This window comes from Cyprinodon tularosa, unplaced genomic scaffold (genome assembly GCF_016077235.1).
Source record: "Cyprinodon tularosa strain WSP-4 unplaced genomic scaffold, ASM1607723v1 ctg18, whole genome shotgun sequence".
In the NCBI taxonomy this organism is placed as follows: Eukaryota; Metazoa; Chordata; class Actinopteri; order Cyprinodontiformes; family Cyprinodontidae; genus Cyprinodon; species Cyprinodon tularosa.
In genome coordinates, this window is record NW_024038608.1 from 145084 (window position 1) to 164741 (window position 19658).

The following is a 19658-nucleotide window of genomic DNA, read 5'->3' on the forward strand; positions in this document are numbered from 1 at the left end:
CGAAAATTTTTGCTGCACAAACCAGCACAAACGTTTGACACTAATTTTGTCTGATTTGAAGAAGGTGTTGGGGCCAACTTCACTCAGCTCAAAAAATCGCACAGTTTAATCCCAGCTTTAGACAATAGGGCTTAAACGCATTGCTAACACCAGTAGCACTGTTAGCTAGGACATGTGCTTACATCTCTATCAACTTCATAGTGACATCAATGCCTACTTCCTGGTTTACCGATTGTGCGCATGTGCACTTTTTTACCACAGGTTACACAGTGTTTCTATTTTTGTATGCAAAGGGTTTTATTTTTCAACACAATGAGTAAAAACAAAGTGTTACAACACAAAAGTTACCATAAATATGTACCTTCAAATTATTTTTCCTGTAATTCGGTGTATGTACAGGAGACATTTAGGAGTTTCGTTGCCGATGAATTGGCGATGAATTGTGTGTATCAATAAACGTCCCTTATTTTAGCTCTGATTTTACTCGTGTCAGGAACATCTGTGGTATCTTTACTCTCCTTACTCTCCTCCTGTTCTGCCGGTATCTTTGCATCGCTGCTCAATGAAGCACAAAACCCCAGTGGGACACAATCGCTCCCGCCTGCTCCATTCATCGCGTCCACGTCCTTGTCAGATGGAAACAAAAGCTCTGCGGCGAAGTGTCAACATCAGATGGAGCAAATCCAAATTTTGTATCTACAGACTAAACATCCAGAAACACTCAGCCAGGGTTTCTGGGTAGTCATCATTTATTTGCTTTAACAGTGTTGTTAATTATGATTTGATAAGCTATCTTTTCACAGGATTTCATCAGGTTTGGCCTTGAATTGCAGGTTGTGTGAGAGACTGTTTGTTGTGTCGCGTTTATTAGAGACTTCTGCTGAGTGACAGACAAGCTGGAGATGAACATATGGATACGCCAGTGTTGCTAAAAACCATGACGGGCAGGGATGAGCCTGCCTGACCTCTTTCTGGCAAGCTGCTGTGTCAATGCACTGTGACTTTGTAATCTTCCCCACGGATTAAAAACGATGCAGATTAGATATTTTTTTTTTTTTTTCTCCACTGTTGATTTGTCACTGTTCTGAGCTGGATTTTTTGTTGTAGTTGTTTTGTAAGAATCAACTTTTTGACCTTGTTTTTTTTTGGGTCAGATGCAGCAAAGCTTGTCGTTTTTGAGGCCTGGAAGTTCAAAGCAGGTCTCACCTGCCCTCTTTTTGGCCTGCATGAGCAGATGGCATTCATGTCCAACCTTTTCCACACCTTTTAGAGCAGAAAGGAGGGAAAAAGTGGGTGGGAGGCCAATGGGTTGGTGTGCTCAGCTTTAAACGCATTGGGGAATTGAAAAAGACTGTATATGGAGTCAATATTTTTCCATTATTACGGCAAAAATGATGTTTTCTTAATGTTAATTTAAAAAACAAAAAATCCAATCCAGGAATAAATCTTTAAAGGAAAAGTGTGATCAGCAAGGAATAACCAATGGGTCGTTATTTATACCTAAAACTAATACTAAGACTTCCAAGATCTGTTCAGCATTTTATTTTTTATCCTTTATTATCTTTCTCTTTCTTTCTGTCTTTCTCTTCTTCTTGCCCCTTAATTTTTATCCCCGCTGTCTTTCCCTCCTTCATATCTGTCTTTGTGTCATTTGCAAATTAACTTTTACTAAAGCCACCTCTATAAAGGTTTCATAGACAATTACCAACTAGAACTTTATGGCAACATCCATGATGTTCTACTTGTGAAAATAAATCTGTTGGGCTATTATCCAGAAAATCTCAGTACTATATTGGCAAACAGGAAGCATGAGAGGAAAAAAAAAAATCTCTATAAAATATGTTTACGTTTCAGCATAAGATAAGACCAAATGCAAAACATTCCAGTGAGGCTGTATCCCCTTTGAGTCAGATGAAAATCCGTAATCTGTGGCTGAAGTGAGCACCATGAAGAGACAGACAGGGCTCAGCCACTTTCAACACCCCCCTCGAGGATCTGCTGTCTGGCTTGTGTGAGAGCCATGTGTTTTACAACTTTAATTGGAAAATTTGACTGGTCTAATGCAATAATTTGATCACACTAAGCTCCGAGGAGATCTAATAGGCTCTCAAAGTGGACTTGGTGCCCTCTGAAGTCAATGACTAAGTTTAATCCATCTATTAGAGGTCACTTTACGGTCCAGACTCCAAAATATCTTAAAGGAGCAGTTAAATGAAGTCACTGGAGCCTTGAAGCACTGAAGAAATTTTGGTGGGAAATGAAAAGCCTGATTAAAGCTTGTGGGAGCTACATTTGGGCATAATTATCTCCAAAAAAAACCCCCTCTGTTGGAAGTGTGCTTCCTCTAATTACTCTCGACTGTTTGTGTCAGATTGGTAGCATGAAGTTCCTCATCTAGAAATAGTGAGGAGCGATCCGGTGTCTTACGGAGGATTCATTTCCTATCTCTTTACTCATCCGCTCTACTTCAGCAGTCCCGTAAATGCCAAAAGCCTTCAGCTCCTGATTCATGCTTGGCGTCGGGGTGCGGTTAGAGTGCATGCTTCGGTTTTTTATAGCGCTTATGAGAGGTGGAGGTTAATCGAACGGTTTAATGAAGCCTTTTACCGATGCTCCCACAAGGTCGTTTTCATAGGTAGTGGTCACATTCCCATGCATGCTGCTCCCTCTGATTAAAACCATTAAGATTTTATCAAGCTTTTATATTTATAATATTTTTCATTAGAAAATGTGTCTCAAATTTACCTCAAAAGCAGGACAGGTACAATGGAAAACATCATGCAAAAAAAAACTCTTTCTACATCATATTACAACTCAGGACAGGGGTTCTCTATAATGATGGGTAGATCGTCCCAAAATATCGATAATATCAAAACCAAGTTGATATCTGTATCGGATCGATACTCCTGTGGTGAGATCAAAAAACTGCGGGGTTTCAATTTGTCATGTTAATTTGTCATGTAAATTAGTCTTCTATACATTTTGTCTAAAAGCTGGTCAAAGGTAAAATCCCCCAAACCTTTAAACATCTGAATTTTTATAGTATATTAAACTCATATTTTAAAAAGTATGAGTATATACTTGGGAGTAGATTGAGACCAGAATAAATAGTATCACACCCCTTTTGATTCCAAACCTGCATTTGTGGACTAGCTTTAATTGAAAAGACTAAATAATGAAAAAAAATCTATGAAATCTACTACATTCCTATTTTAAATTACAAAACTACCTATTGTAAAGTTGTTGTTTTTTTATTTTATATATCTGTTAATTTCACAATTTTTTAAACCCCCCTGGCAATAACACTGAGCCCCCTCTAGGGGGTGGGCCTCTAACTTTGGGAGCCACAGACTTAATAAAACAAATTGGCATTAGGGCCTTGGTTAAGTGTTATGTAAAAAAAAGTTATGACGTGAATTTTGTTTCAATATTTTTCCAAGGAAGAAAAACTTTTAATTAAAGGAAATTTTAAAAACAAATTACATCCAGAAATGAAACCTCCAAACATAAAAGATTCTCAAAGTGAATTTGCTGTTTTTCTAGATTTTAATTTTTCAAATTTAGTTAGCTTCCGCTAACTAGCAGAGCGGGTAGATGTCCCGCCGAATTGGCTACCGTTTTTTAAAGTTTGCTCTTCTGGCATAACAAGATAGAGCCAGTCTGTAAAATTGTATGACCTAATGCCCTGTGTCATTAAATAAAAACATGTTTTGGTCTATCTGGGACAGACAGGCGACCTCTCCAGGCTGAACCCCGTGTCACTACCTGATCTGTCCCGGAAGCACAATCCGTTCTGCGCATGGGCAAGTGAGCCAATAGCGTATGCATATCTAGATATACATCCGTGTCGTCCTCGATTTTATTTTGTTAAAAATATCTAAATGACGTTTTCCGTCCCAAAAAATAGTAAACGTACTAAAATATAATGTGTTAAAGGTTTATAATGTATTTCCTGAGAAAATAAATGCCTTAAAATACTTTCTTTTTTATCACTAGTCTCTGCACGATCTGCACCGGAAATGGGATCCTACGCTACTTCCGATGGCTAACTTTTTCGACTTTGCATTTAAGCATAAATCTAGTCCTTTTGAGTTTCATGTTTTCGTTTCTTTTCAACCTTATGGTATATAGTGCATAATCTAAAAAAAGAAACAATTAAAATGCAGATATACATGGTTTAATCATATTTTGCCGGACTGCTCTGAGCATGTCTGATGATGACGTCAGAGAAGCAGTTTAGCGAAGAAAATGTAAAAAACATAAAAAGTGTCTCGCCTAAGTCATAAAACATTTTTTACAGATGTGTATTAGTATACTTTAGTGAGTTAGATAGAAATAAGTAGTTTTAGTACCATAATTCCATTATTTATGGACACCCGGATGTATATCTATTCACGCATGCGCAGAATGGATTGTGCTTTCGGGACGGATCGGGTAGTGACACCCCACCTTTCCCCCACAAACTGTATAGGTACCACATCTGCTCGGGGCCCCACCCCTTATAATGACATCATCATATGGCAACACCACTCGGACAAACTCTATTAAACCCCTTTCCTAAGAATCAAATCTCTTGTGGTGTCTCAACATAGTATTACCTATATTTGGGCATATTAGGGCAGGGGAGGACAATTGGAACATTTGAAAAAATTACTTTCGTAGAGATTTTAGACAAAGAAAACAAATGGTTGTTATCATGATGTTAAAAGTAGTGTCGCTTAATATGGTTAACTGTCAGAGCTAAAAGAGCCTAACCTATTAGCTACGGAGCACAGCTAGCCACAGCGCTACCCATCTCTCCCCCGTTTATATCATAGTCTTGCAGTTACTTTGTTAACCATAAACAGATTTTTTCAGCGTAGTTATCAATCAGGTAAAACTGCGTCGGTCATTAGACATCTTTACTCTACAGATAATCCCGACTTGGCACACGAACACTGCTGTTAGGTTTCTGTTTCTGTTATGATTTTCTTTTTAGTATTCAGTCTTCTTGATTTTCCATTTGTTGTCCTCTGCTGCCCTCTTGTGTCTTTCCCTTGCTTTGTTTTCTGTTCTGCCCTCACCTGTTTTCAATTCCCTCGTTAGCCCTCTCTTTGTCTCTGTCCCCTTTAAAAGCCCTCCCTCTTCAGTTCCTGTTTGCTGGATCCTCGTCTAATGTCTGTCTGCTTACCTCGTCTTTCCCTGGCTCCTAGAGTTTGGTTTCGCCTGATATCTCCTTGGTTCTGGTTTGTTTGTTATTTTTGTTGGATTTTTGATTCCTGCCTCCGTATCTGTAAACCTCAATAAACCCACCAAAATTCACCTTTGCCAACTTGCCTCTGCTTTTGGGTCCTCAACCCAACACCGCTTCATGACAGAAGGATCCAGCCAGACATGGACCCAGCAGAGATCCAGGCAAGTGAACTCCTCAGAGCTCCCCATATACCTGAGTCAGACCTCTGGAGTTTTTTTTATGGGGAGAGGGAAGATTTTTTTCCCAATTCCTGCCACCTCCATCAGCTCCCCGCCAGCCAGATCCCGGTTCAGAACCTGATTGCGTTCCAGTTTCCCTAGCTCCAAGAGCCCTCTGCGGGCGCTCCAAGAGCCCTCTGCGGGCGCTCCAAGAGCCCTCTGCGGGCGCTCCAAGCCTTCAAGAGCCCTCTGCGGGCGCTCCAAGCCTCCAAGAGCCCTCTGCGGGCGCTCCAGGCCTTCAAGAGCCCTCTGCGGGTGCTCCAAACCTGTTCCTGAGCTGCAGTGGGCGGCCCCTTCCGAGCCTGTTCCTGAGCCGCAGTGGGCGGTCCCTTCTGAGCCTGTTCCTGGACCGCAGTCGGCGGCCCCCTCTGAGCCTGTTGCTGAGCCGCAGAAACGGAGGCGGCGTCTTCCTTGGAGCTTCCTGCTGAAACGGAGGCGGCATCCTCCTCGGAGCTTCCTGCAGCAACGGAGACGTCGTCCTCCTCCGAGGTTCCTGCAGCAATGGAGACGTCGTCCTTCTCCGAGGTTCCTGCAGAAACGGAGGCCGCTTCCTCCCCTGAGGTTCCTGCAGCGGTGGAGACGTCGTCCTCCAGAGACTCTCCTTCATCGCCTGACCCAAGGCCGGCCTCCAGAGAGTCTGTCTCGCCTCCGGCCCCTCGGCCGGCCTCCGAAGCGTCTGCCTCGCCTCCGGCCCTGCGGCCGGCCTCCAGAGACTCTTCCTCGCCTCCGGCCCCACGGCCGGCCTCCAGAGACTCTTCCTCGTCTGCCTCCAGAGACTTTTTGTTGCCCTCGCCCACCCTGGGTGGGTTATTTTTTTTTTTTTGGAATTTTTTTTTTTTTTTTTTTCTTGGACTTTTCTGGGGGCGTCTGGAATCCGCCCTTGAGTGGGGGGGTTCTGTTTTTTGATTCCTGCCTCTGTATCTGTACACCTCAATGAACCCACCAAATTTCACCTCTGCCAACTTGCCTCTGCTTTTGGGTCCTCAACCCAACACCGCTTCATGACAACTGCAATACAGTATGTTATTATCGTTATCTGGGCAACCAACAATAACTTAGGTGACGTGGCAACGTTCAGTCAATCATATAGGGCAACGTAACTGGCATGCACAGGCCCTAGCAGATCTCGCCACCTGAGCAGTTCTGGTACCTTCACCAGAGGCAGCAGCCCCACTGCAACCCTGACAGAATAAACTGGAGAACATTGATGGATGGATGGTTTTGTTCTGTTTTTATATTTTTACATCCATGCTTCTTGGGTTAATCCAGAGAAAATATTTGACAGCCTCAAAATCATAACTGCTGAAACGAGACCTAGATTGTAAACATATAAATATAAGTTTCTACCACAGTGTTAACAATGAGGTTGTGAACTACTCCATGTGAGACGTTTTCAGTGTGGCAGTTAAAAAAACAACTGTGATTAGTGGTTGCACGACTTATATACGTTTGGTTTTAAACAACTTGTGACATGTTTTTGTCGGATTTAGGACTCAATAGGGCATTGTCTACATTCCTGGAAGAAATTAGCTGTGTTTAAGAGCCGTTTCGTTTTTTTCCAGTGGGCTCTTTTTTTAATCCCTGCTGTAATTACAGTTGTTAGGTTTCCTTAAAATGAGTTATCAGCTGCTTGTTTGATGTCTTGTGGGAAAAATTTGCGCTTTAATTACACACTGATGGAGAATAGCAAAGGTTTTGTTATCTGATTTCAGACAGCGTGTCTGGTAAATGCAGGTTTACCTCAACACTCTATTAACTGAAGTTCTGCTGAAAAGATTTCATGATGGAGATCAGCTTTGCTTGGTTGTAGTCGGTGGCCTATTGTGCTCTTGAAAGGTAGAGCAGCTATTTTGACAAAGAAGGGATCTGCAAAAACATCCTTACTCTGTGATAATCAGGGTAATCCACCACGTGTGGTTTTGTTGTTGATAGATGTTGCGTAGTTTTGGCTTCTGGAAGTCACAGTGGCTGCATCCTCGCTATTCGGCCTCCCCTCTCAGTTCAGGACTTATCGGAAAACATCCCAGCCCCCCCAGGCTTTGAGTGGAAACAGGAAAAGAATGTAAATGTGTGAAATGCAAAACAAAACAAGTTCTGTAATGGCAAACAGTGCAGGTCTGATCCAAATAGGTACATCAGATAAGAATAACCAAATTTTGAAAGTATATCCATTTCTGATTTGTTCTTTTTAAATAACCATGTTTTAAAAAGATTTGGATGCATGTGCAAAAGAATGAATTTGGATATTCTGATTTAATAACCTCACAGAATTGGATTGAATTTCTTTGTAAAAAGTTAAAATACAATCCACTGGACTTTGTTTTCAAGTTTGAAGACGTTTCGCTTACCAACCAGGAAGCTTTTTCTATTTAAAATGTCAGAATTAGCGTTTGAACTTTATATAGTAGCCCAAAAACATGTTTTGGCTTAGAAAGCATGAAAAATGAACCCAAAGAACTGGTCCACCCCTTTGGTGCGTTTGAGTTCTTATTTAGCCTGCACTACACAATACTTTGTAAAACTAACACAAAATATGTGTCCCTGTGGTTTTAAATGTTGTTGGCAGTATAAACAGAATTCAAGCTTCCACAAATGAATGCTTGTTATTCTTTTACATCATGGTTTCTGGACTTTGGCTTGATCTTTAATGGATAATTTCAGATTCTGCCATTTTGAAAGGTTTTAGAACAAAAAAATTGGTTGAAAAGACATCATGATTAACATCTAAACATTGTCAACATTTGGTTGAAAAGTGAAAATTTTAAAGCTGTAATTTTTAGATCTTTGAAACTACGTCTTTTTAACGTCTATTAATGGACTAAAGTGGGACAAAACCAGACAGACCAAACATAGCCAAATTTTTTTTCTAGACTAAACCAAGACTATGTTGGACTGACCGGATTTAGCTTAAAAACCAACATCTGAATGATGTCTGGTGTTTGGGGGCGGGGGGATACAACCTGGATGAAGTATTTAAACATTTTTAGTTCTTTTAGCTTAAACGTGGCTCATCAAAACTGTCCATTTCTGATGGAAATCCTACCCCAGCCAGTGATCCCCCGTGGTGTAAAGAGAATACTGGATGTTGGCCATTATTGATTTTCATTTTTGGAGGATCCATAAAATGTTAAAATTAGTAAATTAATGGTTTAGCAACATTTCTTCTCCCCATGAGACCGGATTGATTAGGGAGACTTAATACTCAAAGTGAAATTATTTTCAGAAACAACCTCGATAATCAAACCTATTTCTTTAGATTATTTCTGTTTGGAAGAAATTAGTATTAGCAGATAAATGATTATTAATTCTTATCAATTAAAGTAAATGTTGACCTCCTGTTGGCTAATATTGTTGAAGTTGCAAAATGTTTGAATGAATTAGACTATAAAGAGATAGCTATTTTAGGTAATGGTTCTCAAAGTGGGTACAAAACTACCCTCTACAATTCATGAATGGAAACATAGTAGGTACCAAATTTGGAATACCAACAAAAAGAGGTACAAAATGCTCCAAAATATAAAAGTAAAAATTGGTAAAACAAGAATAAGTGGCAGCTGCTTACTAAATGTCTTGCACTTTGGTGTACAAGCTGACTAATAACTAACTGGCCTGCATAAAATAACGGAAAAAGCCCCACAGATTTTAAGACGGGATTTTTTTTTTTTTAGACGGAAATTTTCAAAATTTTGGGAAATTATGGTCTGATAAAGAGTACCGGTATATTTATATATACATGTTTAAGCCAGAATGATTTGACATTTAAATAAAATTTCCCTACGACTTTAAAATTCATATATGTTATCTTCAAAAACACGACCCATATCTGTGGAAATCTAACATACACCATATTTTAGTCCAAATGTTCCGTGGATGTTCAAGTCAAAAATGTACTGTCATCGACCTTGTCGAAGTCCAACCTAGAGTATGATTCCTCATGTCACTCACTTTCTGTGAAATATAATCACAACTGGAATTAATAATCCAATGATTTCTTAGAGTGTAATTAAAGATTAGCTTTATCAAGTTTTAATCCAATCTAATTCCTTCCGTTAATCACTTAAAGCATTTCCTGAGATCCAGGCAGAGGAAGACGAAGTCTCGCAGGGCAACCGTCATCCTCTGCATCATTCCCTCATCACCCTGCTTAATGAAACATGACCGGAGCGCATTATCGTTTTCCTTGTACCACAGAATTCATCTTACCACGAAGAAGTTAACAGACACATGAATTCAGACGCTCATGAACGCGCATGTGGCGTTCTCTAGGGTAGAGGGCTTCTGCAGATATCTTATAATTGCCTTCAATTTGGATGTTTGCAGTTTTTTTCCAGACAGTCTCCTGTTGAGTAAACAAACATGTCGCCTCACCAAAGTTTGGCATTTCCTTTCCTTGTCTTGATGTAGACGGAATTCCCACCCCCTTATCCGCCTCCCCAAAAATGTCTTGCTGGTTGAGAGCTCAGTATCTCCAAGATGGATTGAACCACAGGTTCTTTCTTCTTTTATGACAGATGCTCTTGGGAGCCTGTCAGAACCATCTTTGGGATGACAAACAGAAAGGAAGTTTTTGCTTTCTCTCCTGCTCACCTCCTGAGTGATAAATGTCTGGCTGGGAACACACACCTCGACGGAGATATCAACTGGGGGATGGTTAATGAGCTAGACTGATGGGCTTTGCCCTTCGATGCATCTGGTCATTTATCTGTGACGAATCTGCAGGGAAGAATGCTATTGAAGTAAAGACGTCTGTTGGCTAAAGCTCACCAGATTAAAAAAGATTACAAGAATATCTGAAACCTCTGCACTGAAGGAAGGTAAAAACACTTTGATTGATGACTGAAGATTTTTTTTTTTTGGCATTGAATATCTATGAGGTCAACATGTGGTATAACTCACAAGTTCCTGACTAGTATCAAATCCTATTAGCTGGTTTGATTTCATGACTGTTTAGGACAGGGGAGGGCAACTCCAACCTTTAAGGGCCAGTATCCTGCATCATTTACATCCATCCTTGGCTGAATAACCTCCTCAGTATGAAGTTGATTTGATACAGGTGTTTTAGACCAATTATACATCTAAAAATTGCAGGATGCCCTCATGTACTGGAGTTTCCCAACCTTGGTTTAGAAAGAAAGGTTCTTAGCAGAATTAAGCATGCAGGAAGTAAGCCTCAATTATTAACATGAAGAGATCAACTAGGCACCAGTTAGGGGCCATGTTTAATCCCCTGTCTTTTGTTGTTGTAACATTCAGTCATTCAACCATTCACACACACATTCTAATACTGAGGGGGGCAAGATGCATTGTAGAAACACCTTTCCTGGGGCACACAGATAAACACATGCACCACTGGCCCTCTGACCACCACCAGTAGGCAATCTGGGCATAGAGATTTGCTCTAGGACACGACACCATCACCATCCTAAACTACTCTAGATTTTCCGACCTTGCGTCCATCCATCTCTCCATGCTCTTTTTATGGTTAACATAGAAAACAGCTGAACCCTCATATAAATCTTGTAAATCTTGATGGTATGACCTAAAATATGTCTGCTGAAAAAGTATCTGAATGCTAACAGCGGCGTTAGTATTTCTTTGGCTCCCTCCTTTCCACAATGGACTCAAAGGAGCTGACACTCACATGTTTCCTTCCTGTGAATGAACACACACTCACAATCCTCATGACCAGCATCCCGTTACCTAAGACCACACTCCACCACATTATGAGTTCATATTGATCCGCCGGCGCTCCAGCCACTGGCCCAGCACAGTCTTGTCTCCTTCCCCACAACTACTCTGTGTGGAATGCTACCCTTAGTAAGTGTGTGATACAGTGGTGGAGCCAGGCTGGCTGTGTGGGCGGCTGTGTGTTTCCAAACAGTGGAATCTGTCACCAAAAGCCCTGGCAGAGGAATAAGCGTTGCCTTAATGAGCTCAACAGATCACTGCGCACACACATCTTAGACGCTAGAGACTCAGCGTGGACTTGTATCGTTACAGCTCTTTAATGTTGACTAAACACACGTACAACCGCACACCGATGCGCAGTCACTGAATGCAAAGGATTTAGTTGCTCTTGCATGCATGAAACCATTCATTACTTTGCTTTTAAAGTCATAAATCCACACACATGATTCTAATCCCAATGGATCCGCTGAACCAGACCATGGCCATCGCTCAAAAAATCTCTCAACTCATTTCTGATCGAATTAGAGCAGGAGATCACGTTCAATATTTCTTTATTATGGTACATTTGTATCTGTTAGTGCTGACTCAGTCCTCCATTTGTCTTTTTTACCCCAATGGGACAATGGTGTCTAATTGTTGACCACCTGCTCTGGAAATCAAATCATGCTCGCTCTATATTCAGATTTCCCTTCACCAAACCAGCTGTGCGTATGATTAACACAATTACATGACATCTTTGATCACGTGTGCAATGATCAGGCATCCTGTATTTTGCGGCTTTATAATGACAAATGGCCCCTTTTGTCAATCTCTTATGACAGGTGTTAAAGCTGGTGCACCTTTCCTTAGATGACACTTTCCCTCCTCTATGCTTTTCCCCTTCTCTCATGGTGAGTGTCATTGTTCATTTGGGACATTAGTGACAGTGAATGCAGGGCTTTAAGTCAGCCCCATCCTTTCATTCCCCCTTTTTAACCGAGCGCTCCTGTCATCGAGACCCTTTTAATTCCCCCTTTCACCCGTTCGGTGGTCAGCCCCCCTCTCGAACTGGTCCTGTTGGGTAGTAGACAATAGAAGCTACCCCCCTTCCCTTCTCTTCCTCACTTCCCTCTTCATCCCCCTCTCCTCATATGTCCCTGAGCTGTTGTAGGCGTCCTGCCTGGTTGAAACTGCGGGCTCCAGGCAGCAGTTTGTCACAGCCATTCAGCTGAGACTGATTGTGATTGTGGCAGATGGGCCGGAGCTACTCAGCCCAGGCAGACCCAAGCACTTCTGTCTCTCCTTTCTGGCCTTCGCTCCCTTGATCTCGACCTCTTCCTCGGTTGTCCCTATCTGTTCCCCTTGTCGTCAGTGGCTTCTTTTTGTATTGTGCTGCTTAGCCCCAAGCTCTGCTTTTGCAGCGTCCAGAAAAAGTGCTACAGAAAAGGTGCCTGTCAGATCCTTCAACAGCATCTGTAACACCCTCACCTATCTGCCACTGGAATTAGTAAAGCTGGAGCTTTTGATTGTTTGCAACAAAACTAACACTAACAAAAGCATTTTGGCCCCTCTGAGGCAGCCTCCCAGTCGGTCATAAAACTGGTAACAGATTTTAAACTAGAGATATGCATTCCAAGAACTGAAGATCTATCCTAGAGATCATTATCAGAAAGGTTTCAGCAAAATGCTTTGATGTCTTGACTAAAATATGCCCCTAAGTTCAATGAGAGAACCTCAAATTGTTCTTTGATACTTTGAGGAAAGTATATAAAGATCCCTGACCAACTTATAATAAAATGTTGGCATAAATGGTCTCACTGTACATTAAATGCTAAACTCTCAAACATTCATATAGAGGCAAACTGAAGTTTCTTGATTTTTCAGATATCAACACTACTAGACACTATGTCCCAGACATTTCTTATACACGTTTTAATTTCATACAGTTGATGACTGGATGTTTCAACCCAAAGCTCTTCTAGACAATACCCATCCATGCTGTATAACTTCAGAAAGTTTGATTAGAAATTACGCAATAGTACAATCCTTTAAACGGGTTGCACACATCTACTTGGTGAATATCTGTTTTTGTACCGAAATTTTGTTAGCTTCCACCTAAAATAGGTTAGGCTTGTGAAAAATTCATTGACCAATAGCAGAACAGCAATAATCTTAGCTTATTGCATTCTTCAGTCAAGGCAGTCAAATGGTGGACCCCAGTGTTGTGCATGAAAGCCCCAACTGAACGATGTTTACTGAATACGTTAATAGTTTAAGTGAACGGTAATGTGAAAGTAATGAACATAAACAAGAGTAACATTCACTCTGAGAAGAAAGAGCAACACACACAGCTCACATTCGCGTTTACCTGATAAAGACACTTTTCATTGGATAACGTCAGGTTTTACGGCACTCTTAATTCAGACCCATCTACTTGTATTTCTGATGCCAGTTTTGCAGAGCGCTTGGCAGAGTTTAGTGAACTAACAAAGGAATACTCGGACAGAAAAAAAAAACTGTGCCTACCGGGACTCAACAAACAAGTCTGTATGGCAGCCACTTCCACTTTAAAGCTACACATCCAGTTAAATCATCTGAACTATCTGGGGAAATATCTGCTACTGAATGAGGAACGTAATAAATCATTTCTGATACAGATCTTTTTAGCCGAACCTGAATGTACCTGTATGTTCTGAAGTTCAGTGTAATTTGGCTAAATAAGGACTTCACCGCACATACAGTATACCTTGACTGCATCAAGTATATTCCATTCTTTTCTAGATATCATGATCACACATTTAAAGGGTGAAATATGAGGTTCCGTTGTGTAGGATTGTGGCATAATTTACCAACTGAACTTCATTTATAGGTTTGTGAACTTAATTGTTTGAAAAAGGGAACTAGAAACGAGAGCTAGTTCATTTTCTTTTTTGTGAACTGAACTTTGAGCTAGTTCTTTTTAATTATGAACTGGCACTACATTTGGTGACCCAACAGTTGATGATTTCGAGGACTGTTCTTTTGTCAATCGATGAATCCCTCTTCCAGGTTGATAACCTGCTTGTTCAAGGGGAAACTCACAACACATATCAGTAACTAGATGAAACAAGAAGTAAAACCCTCACATTATAAACTGTAGAAGTAAAAATACAAAGTAAAACAGGAATAAACCTGATTAGAAAGCAGAAGGACAAAACGCAAACAAACAACCTGATACAGAAACAGGAACTTGAGAGATGCAACCCTTTGGTCCCCTGATTTACGCATTTGCCAACGACTTTGTGAACTTGTTTAGGCTTACACAAGTAGATTGTGAAATATAAGTAGCATAGCAGTAATCTCATTCAGGTTTTGTCTTTATAGCCCCATTTACACTACCCTCTAAAAACCTATCCATGATGAACTTGGTTGCTTACAACCATTTACACACCACGCTAGCACAGTTCCTTGCCTCCTAGTGACTACCTACGGTACTACTGCTCTCCTTCAGGTAAACAAGCAAATAACATTCAGGAAGTTGGTGGAGAGTCAGGCGAAGAAGGCAGCCTTTGATCAGTTTAGTTGACAGAGTCGAATTTTGGGAAGTGGATACTACAAACAGTATCCATAATCAGGACGTACAGATGCAGGAAACAATGACAGGAGTTGAGGTTCATCACACTACTAAGCAGAATCATCACTGAAAATCATGTGGCACGGTAGGGAAGCTAGTTTTTTTTTTGAATGTCTGAAATTTCATGATTATGGAGTCTGACTGTAAGGAGATGACACGGTCTGTTCATGCGCTCTTTGTTATCTGAGAACAAAGCCAGAACTGAACCACGGCGAGCCCTATTGATGATGAACTAGTACCAGTTTAACGCGGTTTGGTTGTGTCTGGCACGGTCCGGTTTAATTTTGCTAGCCATTTACACTCAACACTTATTTCGGTGACCGTGCTCGGCACGATCTCGGCACGGTTTTTAGAGGGTCGTGTCAATGGGGCTTTTGTCGTGGTTTTTGGGGTACCCTTTAAATAGCAGTTCTCGGGTTAAATATAAATGTTGGACAAGTATGTATACAGGTCACACTGAGTCTATGCTTCTAAGCAGAAACTAAAGCGCAATTTAAACTTCTGACGCATACTGTAGCCTCTGCAACAATGAAACCTGCCTCTGTGCGCGACAACACCGCCCACGCAGAGGTTCTGCAACCTCAAAAAAATCTTGACTACACGTCGGACGGTCACAAACTCGCGAAGACCTCAAGCGGAAGTGCACGGACAAAAAGCAGCTGTGATTGGTCCTTTTCCGCTGTCTGTGTGGTCGTTGTTCTTGATTCAGTGCCGAGGCACGCCATTTTTAAAAACCGAGGAGTAATAAGACCAATGGATGACCACGACGAAAGGCGGATCGAGGAGTTTCGGAAGTACAAACACTTGTACGATGCCTCAGACATGTTTTGGAAAATAAACACTCCTGCCGACACCGCCAAAGAAGTTTTCGAATAGGCTCCCCCTTGCGCTTTGGCAAGAAACTGCTGTGCTTCCCTAGAAATTCCAGACTGATGTTGCAGAAGCAAACCAGCAAAACTGGTTCTTGACCAGACGCAAGCGACATTTGATGTCTGCGATTGCAGAAGTATAATCTGCCCTTAACTTTGTAGCTTTCTTAGTGTGTCTCAGACTCTATAGAGCCCAGATAGTTGCTGATTATCTCTAAGCCACCTCCACCCCCTTAACACTGTTGTCACCCCTAAAAAACCCCCCAGAAACTCCTCCCTCTGTCTTCAATCCCCCCACCCAACCTCGCTTCTCCTCCCCTGAGGAAAGAGCCACCTTCAGAGGGGCAGCCCTCTCACTGAACACGTTAGACCTTCCTGTAAGCCTGGGGAGGGGGGACGCAGTCTTCACAGCTCAGAGGCAGACACAGAATGAGAGAGGAAGAGATCGAAGTGGACTGAGGAGAGAAATATTTAGAGGAAATAAAAAAAGGCAGGAGGCTGGATGGGCGGGTGAGGGGACGGCGCACAGCGCTGCGAAGGGGGGAGTGCATTAGCAGAGTGGGAGAGAGTCTATCTACGTTGGCAGATTGAGGGAGACAGGGAGGGCAGAGGACAGGAGGCAGAGAGAGGGAGCGCTGCGAAGAGGAGAAACGCTACATTGTGGATGTAAACTTTATCGTCTGCGGGATCAGCGGGGAGCAGCTGCAGAGCAGGAGGAGAGCGTGCTGTTGGATTACCATGCGTGTCCTCTGAATGCACCAGGATGCTGCATCTCCATCTCCATCAGGGTAAGGAGCGCACTGTCATCCGCACACATGGCACGACTAAACGGCGTTGTTTGTAATGCAGCAGCCGGAGTTTACTGTCATGTAGATCGATGCTGCACAGTTAGAAGGAGCACATGACTGTCATTCTGCAGGAGAAGGAACATATTTCATGTGGGATGATTGTCTATTAGGCATTCAGTGGGAGCATAGAGGATCCTGTTGAAACAGCATGGGGTCTGGTTAAACTGCTTTGCTTCTGATTGATAATGGAAGGAGGCAAATCTTTTTGAGGAAGACAATTAGTCATTGCAAATGATTTTATTCTGCAGGAATGCATCCACTGCTTTTGTTTTTATTCCTCTCTTTCTGAGACATGTTAAGTTTCTCAATCTGACCCACTAACCCCACACTTAAATGACAGCAGATACTGATAAATGGTTGCAACTGGTCAGCTTTTCAACTTGTTCTGAAATAAACTTTGCATGAAGTAAAGTCTTCCTTCAGTCTCAGCTGGAAGGGATGCTCACATTGAACACACCAAGGATAACAGAGTAGGATTCTGGACACTGGATTCTGATATTTTTGGATGGCTGTGTTATCTCTAAAAACAGAACTGTGAGGGAGTATAGAAATAAGGGCATGTGAGAGTATGGGAGGTATTTTGACTCCCAGGCTGGTGTTGACAACAAGCCAGACAGAAATGCCCTTCTGTCATTTGTTTGAGATGGACAAGGGTTCTTTGAGTTTTTTTTTTACTTCTTAAGTGATGCTTACTGTAGCATCCCATCTAATCTTCTAATAAGAAGGTTTTTCATTGTGTTTGCATTGGCTTTGTTATCATTACTATCAAATGAAACAAAAACAAAAAGCACATCAAATCACTAACATTAAACACAGATTACATTTCTTTTATCTTATACAGTAGGTGTTAATAATAGTAGCCATTGTTTAAACTTCTTAACAGCTACAGTCAAAAGTGGCTAATATATATATATAAATATTGTTATGGTGCATTTAATCTGTTATGTAGTAATTGTAGCTACTGTATAAGCAATTAATGGCCATTGCGTTTGAATTCCCAGAGCATTTGCTAAAAATAGCAAGCAGCAATTACAACTAACAGCATTTGCTAATAGAAGCCAACAGGTATTGCTAATACCCCCATCATGCCATAAAGGGTGTATTATATACTTCTGCAACCGAACTCATTAAATGTCGCTTGCGTCTGTTCGCGAACCAGTTTTGCAGTTTTCTAGGGACGCACAGCAGTTTTCCGCCGAAGCACTTGGGGGAGCCTATGCGAGAACTCGCGAGAGCTGGATGGTCATGAGAACTTCTTCGGCGGTGCCGGCAGGAGTATTTATTTTCCAAAACAACATGTTTGATGCATTGTACAAGGGGTTGTACTGCCCAACCTCCTCGATCAACCTTTCATCGTGGTTATCCATTGTTGTATTACTCCTCGGTTTTTAAAAATGGCGCGCCCCGGCACCCAATCGAGAAGGACGACCACACAGATAGCCGGAAAGGCATACCTAGGACTAATCACAGCGTCTTTTTGTCTGCGCACTTCCGTTTGAGGTCTCCACGGGTTTGCGACTGTCCGACCATCGGACAGATTTGACGGTTGCAGAGGCTATTCGTCAAAAGTATAAACTGGCCTTTAGCCAGTAGAGTACCCAAAGATTTTAATCACTAAACTACTACTACTTTAACTTTCTTTTCATGCAAAAGTAGTCATTCAAGAAATTACTTAAGTAAAAATAAAAAAAGTATTTTGTGAAATGGTTACTGGAGGGTGACATGGTGATATGGTGGTTAGCACCATCGCCTCTTAGCAAGAAGTTTCTGGGCTCGGTTCCTGAGAGAAGGAAGTTTGCATGTTTTCCCTGTGTCTGAGTGGGTTTTCTCCGGGGTCTCTTGCTTCCTCCTGCCATCCAAAAACGTGCATATTAGGTTGATTGGACATTCCAAATTGCCCTAAGTGTGATTTTGCCTGGCTGTTCGCTCGAATCTGTATTGCCCTGCGATGGACTGGCGGAAGGTCCAGGGTGTACCCCGCCTCTTGCCCATTGACTACTGGGATAGGCTCCAGTCCCCCCATAACCCTATTAGGGAATAAGTGGTTACAATAATGGATGGATGAATGATTACGTGAGTACCAACTGAACCAACTTGCTCGTAGTAACATCTGGTTTACTGTACGTGCTAATTCTGGTATTTTAAAGACTAAAATATAGTAACATGATTAATACGTAATAAAGTAACTTACAGTAGAAGAAGCATTTTTCCAAATGCATTTTTTTCAACATGTACTTAACATAAAGTAACACACTCTCAATTCAACCCAAATGATTTCAGGGTATGCACTATTTAGCATTGAAGCGCATCAAAATCAGCACAAGCTTCAAAGAAGTAACAAAGAGTAACTGAATTTCATGAAATCCCCTTTAACGTCTTAAATTTAAAGTGGTTTTAGCATTGCTATGATGTCAGTTTAATAGTCATTGCCAACAGCAGTTTGCAAATTTCCTTTGTGTCTTGCAAATGTCCATTGTGGGAAAATAAAGAGATTTTTTCTATTCTATTCTGAATACTTTACTGCAATTATCTCCTCAATTGATTTTTGTATATATCTACTTTTACTAAAGTATCTAACACTAATCAAGCACTGCAAAAAACATCTAGAATTAAGTAAAAATATTCTTAAATTGAGTGTATTTGCCCTTAATTTGAGTACATAAATAAGATGATTTGCCAGTGGAATTAGTATTTATACTCTTAAAACAAGGTTATTTGGTAATATGCACTTGAAATAAGACAAAGCATTTTTTTTTTCTTATTTTAAATGCAAATTGTCTTGTCACAGTATCTCAATTACCTCCTCAATTCAAGAAAAAATGCACTTCATGTAAGCAAAAATGACTCATTTAGATTTCCATTTTTTGCAGTGAGTAGCCCACATTTATTGTCAACTGGAGTTTGCAAATATTAACCAATGGCTAAATGGTGCTACCAGCTGCTGGTTGTTGTTCCTGGCATATTGAGTTTTTTTCCCCATTATCTCTGGTTTATTTCACAGAACTTGACACATAAGGAGTAATTAACCATCTGAACACAATACTTTAGGTTGATTGATTTGAATTTGGTTGTATAGAAAATGCCAAAATAACCAGTTAGTTGCAAAACTTTTCAAAACCATGTTTATATTTGGCTGTTTTATTCCCAAATATGTATTTGGTATTGGGTCTTATTGTCTTTTATAAGTGCTTGGGGGTGGTTGCATTTACT

At 41.2% G+C, this 19658-nt stretch overlaps 1 protein-coding gene across 5 annotated transcripts in view; it reads left to right on the top strand.

Moving 5' to 3' along the window:
• Positions 1 to 19658, top strand: part of LOC119781587 (nck-associated protein 5-like) — a 232522-nt gene that overhangs the window by 90344 nt on the left and 122520 nt on the right. The window contains exon 1 of one of the 5 annotated variants that reach the window (XM_038282122.1): positions 15959 to 16388. The exons of the other annotated variants lie outside the window; for them this stretch is intronic. Coding sequence (XP_038138050.1) covers positions 16354 to 16388 — 35 coding nt within the window. The 5' untranslated portion in view covers positions 15959 to 16353. Of the gene's footprint in view, positions 1 to 15958; positions 16389 to 19658 lie in introns of those variants that run through there. 5 annotated transcript variants of the gene reach the window in all.